General features: G+C 36.3%; 2 protein-coding genes across 3 annotated transcripts; one reads left to right on the plus strand and one right to left on the minus strand.

Annotated features, from left to right (window-relative positions):
- The first annotated feature begins 2,188 nt into the window (after positions 1-2,188).
- LOC142617107 (peptidyl-prolyl cis-trans isomerase FKBP20-2, chloroplastic) lies at positions 2,189-6,007 on the plus strand. Of its 2 annotated transcripts, none has more exons than XM_075789802.1 (7): positions 2,189-2,387; positions 3,637-3,733; positions 3,849-4,057; positions 4,375-4,484; positions 4,763-4,871; positions 5,003-5,079; positions 5,641-6,007. In XM_075789802.1, exons 1-7 carry the CDS (start codon positions 2,333-2,335, stop codon positions 5,758-5,760), a joined length of 777 nt encoding a protein of 258 aa, XP_075645917.1. In that variant the 5' UTR covers positions 2,189-2,332; the 3' UTR covers positions 5,761-6,007. The 2 variants fall into 2 exon arrangements, with proteins under 2 accessions (XP_075645917.1, XP_075645918.1); XM_075789803.1 differs by having other exon boundaries at positions 2,200-2,387; positions 3,652-3,733.
- Positions 6,008-7,011: 1,004 nt separating this feature from the next.
- LOC142617105 (cationic amino acid transporter 9, chloroplastic) lies at positions 7,012-11,348 on the minus strand. Its single transcript, XM_075789801.1, has 8 exons — positions 10,944-11,348; positions 9,527-9,933; positions 9,261-9,437; positions 8,898-9,122; positions 8,632-8,808; positions 8,082-8,309; positions 7,458-7,547; positions 7,012-7,345 (listed from the first exon to the last, which is right to left on the minus strand). Exons 1-8 carry the CDS (start codon positions 11,266-11,268, stop codon positions 7,196-7,198), a joined length of 1,779 nt encoding a protein of 592 aa, XP_075645916.1. The 5' UTR covers positions 11,269-11,348; the 3' UTR covers positions 7,012-7,195.
- Between the last annotated feature and the right edge of the window lie 661 nt (positions 11,349-12,009).

Consider the following 12,009-nt stretch of genomic DNA (forward strand, 5'->3'; position numbering starts at 1 on the left):
ACTGTTCCCAAACTAACAGAAAATGCTGACGTGGCTGACAGTACAATAAAATAATAATTAAAAAATCTATTTTGGCATTAAAAAATTACCACATCAGCATCTAAATTAATTTTAATTAAATAAATAAAATTAAAAACAAAAAATTACATGAATTGAGATCTAAGAACATAAGAATTTGTTCTTCAGTGTTCTTCTTAAATCAAGAAATAAACCAAGCAACGACATCAAACCCAGAATCAAAGAGCAAACCCAGAATCAAAGAACATGAACATCAAACCTACAGGAAAAAAAATGAACATCACCAAATCAAAGAGCATGAACAAGAGCAAACACAGTAAAACCCACACGAAACCACACCCAAACCAACAACAACAAACCCACACCAATCAGACCAACAACAACAACAAACCCTGCAATCCCAACCAACGAACCCAACACCCACCAACAAGCTCCCTTCCACCGAGATGGAACCAGACCGAGATTCCTATCTAAAAAGCTACGCCGCTCTGGCCAGATACCGGTATCGAGAAGACCGATAATGACATCAGAGCCGTAATCGGAATCAGACCAGAAACTTCCTGAGGCCAAGAAATTGAGGAGACCGAGTGGTGTAAAGCTCGCGATGGCGCTCCTCAAACATGGTGAGGATTGAGGGGTTTTTGCCGATCGTATCAGCTTCGCTTTGCGTGAGAGAAGCGGAGAAGCCATCTCTTTCTCTAAACCCAGATCCAATCAAACCCACCACCAAACTTCAATCCAGCCACCAACCATTACTGATCCAGCCACCGAAAAATCATGCAACCCATCACCGACCGACCCAAACTCTGATTTGTGCCATCACCAAAACTCCACCATAGACACCGATCACCACAAACCCACACCCTCCACCACCCCGATCCACAAACTTAGACCTCCACCACGCCGATCCCCACAAACCCACGCTCTCCACCTCACCACGGCAAGTCGGAAACACCATATGCACAGAAACCCACAAAAAAAAAATCAAAGGAAAATCCACAAAACCCACAAGCATCGAGCAAGCAGAGAGTTGAGATAGAAGAGTTTCAAAGAGTTGTGATCTGGGATTGTGGTGTTTTGATCTGTATCGGGTGGGCTTGATTTTTTGTTTTTAAATTTTTTTTTTCATTTAGTTAAAATTAATAAATTAATTTTTTTTTTAATTTAGATGTTGACGTGGCAATTTTTTAATGCAAAAATAGATTTTTTTTAATTATTATTTTATTGTGTCATCAGCCACGTCAGCCAAACTCTATAAAATGAAAATGTGGTAAAAGTGCATTTACGCCTAGCCAAAATGTATGTGTCCATAGTATTGTTGAAAATAGTGAGTGATTTATCACATCAACTTGTGAAATTGAGTTTGTCCATGTGTTGTTAAAAATTTGAACTAATTATCTAACTGTGAATAGTTATGATCAAACACTTTATTTGGAGTTATTCAACAAACTCAATAAAATCTTCAATTTTTAGGCTATGTTTGGTTCAACAAAAATTGATTTTTGAAAAATATTTTTCACATTTACTGGTGTTTTGAGCGACAGAAAATGATGACCAATTGAAAATTGTTTTTTAGTTGAACGTAAAATAGAGGCACTTGTGGCAAAAATTGGTTTATGCTTTCATTTCTCGTAAACCATCTTCCATCTCACCCAGAACTTATCAACCGAACTTCCACTCTCCCCCACCCCCCTCCTCTATCTGCCACCCAACAACCACCCCCACTAACATCTCTGGTCTCGAATGGCCAACCACGATTGCCGGTGGCCAGTGGCCGTTGCCACGGTTGATCCTCAATCGCAATATTTTAATCTAAAATTTTTATTCTTTATTATTACTATTATACATGTACTTGGGAGATGAGAAAATGTGAGAAAGTAGTTAAAAAAACACGTTTTTCATGATATTATTAGGAACACAACCAAATATTGGAAATACTTTTTAGAGTATTATTAAGAACATAACCAAATACTTGAAAATAATTTATTTTCGAAAATATTTTTACTTGAAACATATTTTACTGACGGTAAATTTTTTTCATCCAACCATATAAGAAAAGGAGTAAATTGGAGAGAGAGAGAGAGAGAGAGAGAATTCAATCTCCCTCCCGTGATGATAGAAATATTTTATAAAACAAAGGGGCATAAAGGGTAATACAAGAGACCACCCTTATGATATTTTCCCATTTCCAGCAAACTGAGGATAACATGACACAGTAAACAGGAACGGCTAACCGTGTTGGGTCTCTCTTCTTCCTTCTTTTTCTGGTAAACACAGTAACATATGCTGCAAACCTCAAATTCCCAAAGAAACCATGTTGCTGACTTACTCATCAGCTCCCTCTTTCATATCCAACCCACCTTTTCCTTGTAAGTCTCTCTCTCTCTCATACACACACACACACACACCCTGTAGAAACACACTCATTTACTGTCTAAAATGATATCAGAATTTGGGGTGTGGAACTTCTCAGCATTTTGTGGGTATTGCGGCTTTTAGTGTGTTTTGAAAAATTGCCTCCACTATGTTGTTTGCAGCTTTAAAAAATTATGTCTTTTTGCTAAGAGCAATTTTTTCTTATTTTTGCAAATGAAGGGAAATGGTGTCTTAGGGTCTTTCCCTTCTTGTCAAATGAGCCACTTAAACAAAAAGCATCTGTTCACTGAGCTTAAGATACTTATTAAAGAATATATATGCATCACTGTCATTTGCATTCAAATGATGCACGGTCATATAGCAACAATACTTTCTAAGGTTAAATTTCTACCAGAACATGCAGTGTTTTACAGTGACTGCCTCACCATTTGATTTCATGAGTTGTATAATATTTATGATAAGGATATATTAACTGGGCATTAAGTGATGGAGATCGCAAAGGTTTTGTCTTCTCCAATTCAATTTCTCAATACTTTCTTGACACAAAAAGAATGATGAGAACTTGAATAATGAGCATTTTTCATCAGTTATCTTGCTTAGATCTTCCAACTGAAATTGGGATAGGGTGAGAAAATTATCAGTCTTAAAATGAAAGAAAATTCTATAACTTTTAATGACTGAACTCTTACAAAAATTCTTAATTTGGTAATTATTGTTCTTTTATGAAAAGTTTTTACTTATAAAGCAAGAGGATTGCTGAAAATAGTCTATTATGGTTGTTGTTGTTTCAATAACAAGCAATTTTGTTTGAATTCAAATAAATCTTTTTTGTTAATGGTTGATTTGAACAAAAAAGGTCCAGCAAGGTACTGACCTCCCAGCTTATATAGTTCTCTTAGTGACCACAGTAATTCCTCTCTGATATTTCTCAACAAGGATCATCACATATTTTACCTACTTTATTCTTGAATTATATGACAACCAGAGGTCACCATATACCTGTTCTCTCTTTGCAGAATCAATACACACTATAACCTTTGATAAGAAATTATTGGATTCTTACAACTTTTTGGGGTTACTGTGGTTGTGAGATTCTAAAATTTCCTTTTTTTTTTCTCAGTCACAAAAAGGAGCATGAGTATAATCATAATTTCCATCTTCCACAATCATTATCTTCAAAATGAAGGGAAATAATTCTAATTTCTTCCTTTATCTATATATCTTATCTACACTCTATGACAGACAGAATTGTTTCAGTATGTACCATGCTAGGAACTTTCTATACTCAGAAAAAGCAAATAACGCATAGCTGCCCAATTCTGAACTTGAAAGATGAAAGGTTAGATTTTGATGAATTGGTTGATGGATTTTATGCAGTTATTAATTGCTGAGGTTTTTTTTTTTTTTTTTTTTTAAATAGAAAATTGTTGCTTATGAAAAAAATTTATTTTCAGAGAGAGGGGTTACATATCACATGTTGATGAAAAAATAAGGCGGAGGCTTTTATTTGGTTTGGTCACGACAGCCTTGTTTCCAACTCTATCTTCTTCTGGAAAGACAAAGAGTAAGAATCCATACGATGAAAAACGCTTGCTAGAACAAAATAAGCGGATACAGAAAGAAAACAATGCACCTGAAGACTTTCCAAGTTTTGTCAGAGAAGGTTTGTGTCATGCTGTTGTTGCAAAGGCATTACTCTTCTTTCTTTCATTGGGGGTGTAGGAATTTGAATCCAAGATGTCTATGATGCAAAGGCATTACTTTGAATATAAGCTATGGTGTGACCAGTAATTCATCTAGTAAAAAAACTACCTTTTCAGGCTAAATATTGTGTCCTCTGACTCTGATCTTGCGATCATGATCATATTAAAAGTGCAATTACACTTGTTTCTCTCTCTCTGCTTGCTATGTAATATCTTTGTGATTTATTGCCTCAACAATTCTCTTTAATAAAGATTCATGTTTGAATAAAATTTTCAGGTTTTCAAGTTAATGTAGTAACACCAGAAAACTACATAAAATGTGATTCTGGGCTTATATATCGGGACTTTGAAGTTGGTAAAGGTGATTGCCCAAAGGATGGTCAGCAGGTTTTACTTTCATTGTCTTTGATGGCTATGGTTTAGTTTCCTGAACTTTAGATTTTGATATTTTCGTAGAAGAAACATTCCAAAATTTGTTATATGATGTTAAGCACTAGAATTAATTTGCATTCATTAAGCTGTAGAACTGAATAAAATAAGTAATGTGCTGATATAAGGGAAGAAGAAAATTTCCCTGCAATCTATGAGTTTGGGGATTCATATATGGTTTGAAAATTTTCTCTCTTCCAATCCTAACCTCAAACCTGATGTGAGGTACTTTGCAGGTGACTTTTCACTATGTCGGCTATAATGAGTCAGGCCGCCGTATTGACAGCACATACCTACAGGGCTCCCCTGCCAAAATCCGCTTGGGCAATAATGCATTGGTACCAGGTGTGGAAAGAAATAATTCTGGACAACATGATAGTCTTGTCTGAATTCTTTGTAACCATATGTTTAGGCATCTCCTTTACCCCAAGGTTTAAAAAAATGTGGAAGTAGCTAAGCTACAGAAGTTTATGCAGGATTTGAGGAAGGTATTCGAGACATGAGACCTGGGGGGAAAAGAAGAATAATCATTCCACCCGAGCTTGGACCACCGGTCAGTTTCTCAAATCTCTGATTTCTGTTCTCTTTTGTGTAAATTGGCCTTGTTCGGGTGGAATTAGCAGTTGCCTCAACAATTCCAACTTGCTACTCTTATGTTTATCTATGAGTTATATATATATAAACAAAGAAGAATCAAATCCTTTGACTCAATTTTTAAGAAACCCTGGACAATTATGGAGGTTTGGACAAAATATGATTGTTGGTGTTAGGGGTCCAACCTGGGAGGCAGTTGGGGCATAAGATAATCGTATTGCCTGATCAAGAATTGATTTCTTAAGCTTTCTTCATGCACAGCCTTGTAACTAAAATTTTGATGGAATGTTCCTCCAAGATTTTTTCCACCCCCTCCAGATTAGGATCCTCTGTAGATAAAATTAATGCATACCACTCTTTTTTTGTTGGAATTGCAGTGTCATATTACTTGTTTTGGTACTGAATTTTTAAGGAATGAATGCCAAACTAGTGAGTTTATGAATTATGATATCATGTGCAATTTTTTCCAACTATATTATAACAAAGTAACTTGGTTTATAAGAATATCTTGTTTTCTCAGGTTGGACCTTCCACCTTTTTCAGCGCAAAACAGTTTGAAGTTTTTGATGTTGAACTGCTTAGCATTCAGACCTGTCAAAGGAGGACCATAGCTTTTTACTCTGATTTTGTGTGCAATTAAGTGATGAAGCTATATTGTGCCCATTTGAGTCCTGCATATCTCACCATTTTTTTTTTGTTTTTTGTGTAATTGATAAGTTTTTGAATGAAGAAATGTCATCTGCAACACGTGCAGGTAAATCCTTAAGTTCTCATTTGGTAATTGGTATATAAATGGCAACGAAATCAGAAACTTCTTTTTGTAAACTGAAATATTATGTTGAAAATTGAATGAAGATAAGTTGCACTAACGTAGAAAATTGAATGAAGATGAGCTCCACTTATTTTTATACATTTGATTCTACAAAATATTAAAAGGTATGCTACTACTTCTTTAACATCTGAAATATGACCATTCAAAGAAAATAGTGTCAAGCTTGGCAAATGTGGCTGCTACACCAGTGGAACAACAGTGGCTCAATGGCACTGTGTTGATGATAGCTGCCAACTATAACAAATTTGTTGTCCTTGTCAAGTGGTGGGCAACCAAGCCCATATAATGGCGGTGTTTGGTTAGCAGTTTGCTATGGAATAACTTACTAATGCTTTTCAAAGAAAAAAAAAATAGCTTCAAAAGAGGCACCCAACATAGGCTGTGAAACCTTTGAACCAAAAGGCTGCCACCTAACATAGGTGGTGAAACCTTTGAACCAAAAGGCTGCCACCTAACATAGGTGGTGAAACCTTTGAACCAAAAAGCCTACTCGTTCACGCCCATATCTAAACGCAGGCACTAAGCAATTCTAGGAAAATTGGCTAAATTCGTTGCTCATAAGACAGAAAAGTACCATTACAGAGGAAATACAAAGACACTAACATGTTGCTCATGTTTACCAAAAAAAAAAAAAAAAACATCTTGCTCATGCTGCTATACCCCCACAAAAGAAGAGACATGAGAATTGCGGAGGAATTCAATAGCCACTTACTCTAGGGAATATACAGAAATTTATTTGGAAAATTGATCTTAGGAAAGTCACACTACTTGATTATACCTAGTCATGTCCTTGTTTACCAGTGATTGACTTCATTGCTAGAACATGCTGTTTCTTGAATCCTAAATATCAACAAAGAAGAGAACCATTCCTACTGCTCAAAAAACCAGACATATCCAAAGTAAAGCTTAACTGAGCAATCACTTTGCATGGAATATGGAAAGGCGTGCCCCTTGATCTAACACAATTTTTGCAGTTTGTAGCCAGATAATTAACATGATGTTCTCACGATAACAATCCATGGACCATTTTTTTTTTTAAGAATCAATCCATTAGACATGTTTCCACTATGAACGATCGCTATATAGATGAATATCGTGATTTCCAATAGATTGTTCTATCAAATGTCTATTATGATACATTTGGCTACAACCTACTCAAATACACACTTAATACAAGACAACCAGTGCTACAACAGATGACAACTCATACAAGATGCACAAAAATTTCCTAAAGAAATAATAATCAAGCCTCTTCTATAGGTTCTAAAGGGGCCCTTTGATAGACAAATGTCTCTTCTGTCCTCGGATCAGCGTGATACTGCCCATAAAATGCATAAACACCAATTGTAATAATGCTAAGGATGACGAATCTCACCCATCCTTCATAGTGTAACTGCCCAAAGAAAAGAAAACAGATATAAATTTGATATTAAAGATCCGACTTTCATTTCCTTCATTGATATCTTCCCTAGCACAGTTTGTAAAGATGTCATTTATGAGCATACCTGAGCAAATAAAAACATGTTCAAGAAGATGCAAAGAGCTGGTAAAGTAGGAACCCAAGGACAAGAAAACCCTGGTGGATCTGCATAATCCTGAGAAGAAGAACAAATAGAAAGGGTTTAGACAGAGACAACCATATTCAATGCAACTTATACATGAGTCGTTTACATGTAATCAAATTAACAGCAATAAGTAAAGCTGGAAGACAGCCTACCATCCTATAAGCTGTGAGTAGTGACAGCATCAATCACTGGAAAACTATGAGACCTCTCTCTCTCTCTCTCTCTCTCTCTCTCTCATGATGGTGAAGCAACTACTTCTGCATCTATATGACCATAAATGCCCTAGACCTTGCCTCTAATATGTACTTATAAGTTATAACACCAAAAAAGATTATGAGGTTGATAATGATACTTTTCAAAATTACAGATATACAATTTTGTAAATTATAGAGTTTTCATGTTGTTGCCATTTTTATTTTTATTTTTATTGTGTTCACCTTGTCATGCTTCTTGAGTCTGTAATTTCATTTTCTCTCCATTTTGGAAGCATTTAAATATTATAGTGCAGGCACCATGCAATTAATAAAATGGAATATTCAATTTAAATTAAAGATCAATACTCACTTGGTAAGAATTGAGAGCAAGAGAAGCAATACTTGCTACAACTACAGCGACAATCAGAAAGATAAATGAAGCACTGACACGGTACAATAGTCCAGCACCAAAACCACAACAGGCAACTGTGATGAGGCAGATGACACCTTCCAGCCAAGATGAAGATAACACTTGACTTGCTGTCTTATCATTCCAGCGAAGAGTTATAACGCATGCTGAGACAACAGAATAGCCTGTCTGAAATGAGCCAATGTATACTGTGAGACGCATATAGAGCAATTTTTCTAATGGCAGAAAATACGCAAGCATATTAACCCCCATAATAATGAGATCTAGTTTCATAAAAATATTGCATTCACCCATTACAGCATGTCACTCATTGTACTTTGAACAGTTCCATCTTATGCAGGAACTGAGGATAATGCAATGATGTAAATAGTACTTGCATGAACTGCATGTTAGTTTGGGAAAATAAAAACTAGTCTCAAACCAAAATAGATAAAATATAATCAATAAACAACCTTAACATATTGCAAACAAGAATTGTAAACTGACTTACCAACGTGCCAACCGAAAGAATGTGTGAGAGCACATGCACATTAAATAGCCCTGCCAAAACACTAGCAACAATACCAACCCAGACCTGAGAATGAATAGGAGTGTGGCGCTTTGGGTGTACTTTAGCGAATAATGCAGGTAGTAAGCCGTCCCTTCCAAGCCCAAGATATAACCGAGACTGATCATGAGAAAAAGTTCATCATTTACATTGCCACACACTACAGGATGAGGGCACATCAATTATGTCATACGTCTGAAGTGTCTCACCTGAACATAAAGACCAACTAGAAGGGTTGTTGTAAGTCCAGCGACGGCACCTATGCTGATCAGAACTGAAACATATTTCAAGCCCTTGGATGTAAAAGCTTCTGCCAAAGGAGCATCTTCCCCGAGGAACTTGTAAGGTACCATTCCAGTTATCACTAAACAGACACCAATATATAATGCAATACATATGAGAAGGCTTCCCATGATGCCTATTGGCAAATCCCGCTGAAGTATCAAAGTAAAGAGGAAAAGAAAAATGTTAAACAATTTATAAATTTTTAAACTGACATATCAAAAAATAGAAATTCAAATTTCTAGAGTACTAATTCCAGAAGGCATCAAATCCATATCAATGTGATAGACCTGTGGTCTCTTTGATTCTTCAGCTGAATTAGCAACTGCATCAAATCCAACATATGCAAAGAATACTACAGTAGCTCCAGTCAGAATTGATTTAACACCATTTGGAGCAAAAGGAGACCAATTTGAAACATCCACCTCAAAAGCACCGACAAAGACAACAATAATAACAATGATGATCTGCAGCAAAGTTGGGGTAGAATAAATATTCTTGTTTGAGTTTATAAACATTCGCTTGCTTTTAAGGAATGGTAGGATGGGAAGTGCACCTTTAGCACAGTCATGAATGAGTTCAAAGCAGAGGATTCTCCAACACCCCGGCAAAGAATTAGAGTAAGAAGCACTAGCAGAATTGGAGCTAATATGTTGATAGATAGAGTTCCTCCTAGAAACTCTTCACCATTTCCAATCCAGTTTGGCATACCTTTGAAAATGGGAAAAAGTTCTAGAATTGTAACTACATAGCTTGCTAAGCTTCGAGCTATGCTAGCTGCCCCAATATGATAGTCAAGCATTAGTTGTGCAAATACAAGAAAAGCAGTAAGTTCATTGAAGGCTGTGTAGGTATACATGTATGCTCCCCCAACAAGAGCAGGAAAACGAGAAGCTAACTCAGCATAACAGAGCGCATTTAACACACACACTGCTCCAGCTAGTGCAAAACTAATTGTAACTCCTGCATTTTTAATAACAAATAAAGAGTAAGGTCACAACCAAGACCAATCACATGAGATACACACCAAAAAGTACAAGTGCCAGCAAACATAGTAAAACAATATTTTATATGATGCTCTAAGGTACAAAAGATAATTACAGTACTCTTTATTTAGATGCAGCATTTCATCACTACATGTTGTTCACAGATTCATTTTAATAGTCTTAACAAAAAGTATGTGACAATTAGGCTCGTGGTTATCTTCAATCCTACAATCACCTTTAACTGATGAAAAAGTATAGACAGCCAAAATCTAAAGTAGAATCCCAACAAACAAACTATGGTAAAGTTCATAATCAATTCAATCAAGAATATTTCCCAAAAATCAAAGGCAATTGAATATTGGAATAATATGCAAGAATTTCCTTCAAAAGTGACAAAGTTTGAATTGCAATCAGAACCTCACACTCGGTCCCTTAATTATGGGGGTGAGGATATGCTTTCTGAATTATTCTTACCATGTTATGTTCTATGCTTCTTCCATAATTTTTGTTTTCATTGCGAAGTCACACTATTCACCCAGCAAAAGATGTCTCATGCATCAGATATACACATCATCCCTCTCGTAGCGTGCAAATCCGACATAACTATGGGCCCACATGCTACGAGAGTGACGAAGTCACAATACATATAACCAATACATGAGATAATTATTGCAACCTCACACTCTACCCCATTCTTACATATAGTGCCTCTTCCTTAATACCAAGTAATTTGACCATAGTGTCCTTAAAATCCTATTCGTCCCATGTGAAATAAATTGTACAGTTAATACCAACAAAATAAGCGAAAGCTTTAAAACTAAAAGTACAGTTATACCTACAAAAAAAAAAGTGAAAGCTTCAAAAAATTACTCACAAGCTAATGATGAAAAATAAGCTGGAATTTCAAGCTAAAAACAGAGACCCGTAAAACCCAATCCAAATGCTAACAACCCCAACAAAATGGGAAGCAATAGAAAAAAGACGAACCAGGGCCAACGTCGCGAGCGACGGTGCCGGTGACGACGAAGATGCCGGCGCCGATGGAAGCTCCGACGCCGATGAGAACGAGGTCGAGCAAGCCGAGTCGCCGGACGAGTCCGTCGCCTACGACACGAACGGAGTTTGCCGACGGAGAAACCTGCGGCTTTGTTCTGAGCGCCGAGGAGCAGAAATTAGACCACCACGTAGACGAAGACGTAGAAGACGACGTCGTTTTATAAGGAGGAGCAGTAGTAGTAGAAGAAGATGAAGATGAAGAAGAAGAATAAGAAGAAATCCTAGAATATCTGTTGCTCCCTTTACCTCCTCCCATGGCTGAAGAAACAGAGAGAGAGAGAGAGAGAGAGAGAGAGAGAAGACTTTTGTTGTTTGGTTTTTTAAGAAATGTGTTTTGTTTTGTTTGTTTTTAAATTATGGTTGAATCGTTTTGGAACACTGATTTGTCATAAGTGTTTTGAGTTCGGAACTGTGTGTTTAGTAATTACCCACATAATTTAATATAAGAGATAAAAAGGAAAGTACGGTTTTTTTTTTTTTGGTGGGAGCTACCAGCTGCAGTATCATGGCACACGTATGTGGACTTGTTCTCGAACGTAATTCACACTTTTGGATTTTTATTTATTTTTAACTAGTATTGTCTGGATTTTTTTTTTTTCTATTGGACATGGGAATATTTACACGTGCTAATTTGTAGTATGAGTTTTTTTTTTGGTGCCGCGTGTGTTTGGATACCAATAAAAAATTAAAATTATTTTACTATTCAACTTATTTTTGCAACTATTTATGAGTCTCAGTGTACTTTTTGGTACAATTTATGAGTCTCGCTATACTATTTCAACTAACTTTTACATTTATTTATAATACTTTCAGTAATAAGTTTTCAGTTTCAGCTAAGGGTGTGTCGGTTTGGTTTCGGTCGGCTTTCTAAGTGCTAGCTAGCCGAAGCCGAAATTTTCGGTGTGTGAAATCCTCAACCAAAACCGAAGTAATTGGAAATCAATCGGTTTCGGTTGGATTTCGGTTTCGGTGGGTTTTTTCGGTTTCCTTATCATTT

Source organism: Castanea sativa, chromosome 11, assembly GCF_040712315.1.
Source record: "Castanea sativa cultivar Marrone di Chiusa Pesio chromosome 11, ASM4071231v1".
NCBI lineage: Eukaryota > Viridiplantae > Streptophyta > Magnoliopsida > Fagales > Fagaceae > Castanea > Castanea sativa.

Coding starts and splice junctions, on each gene's coding strand:
- LOC142617105 (XM_075789801.1), bottom strand. CDS start 11,268: ATGGGAGGAGGTAAAGGGAGCAACAGATATTCTAGGATTTCTTCTTAT. Junction 8,809..8,897: donor TAGTTGGTCTTTATGTTCAG/GTGAGACACTTC, acceptor TCTCATGATCAG/TCTCGGTTATATCTTGGGCT. Junction 7,548..8,081: donor TTGCTCTCAATTCTTACCAA/GTGAGTATTGAT, acceptor TCTTCTTCTCAG/GATTATGCAGATCCACCAGG.
- LOC142617107 (XM_075789802.1), top strand. CDS start 2,333: ATGTTGCTGACTTACTCATCAGCTCCCTCTTTCATATCCAACCCACCT. Junction 2,388..3,636: donor ATCCAACCCACCTTTTCCTT/GTAAGTCTCTCT, acceptor ACTCTATGACAG/ACAGAATTGTTTCAGTATGT. Junction 5,080..5,640: donor CACCCGAGCTTGGACCACCG/GTCAGTTTCTCA, acceptor TTGTTTTCTCAG/GTTGGACCTTCCACCTTTTT.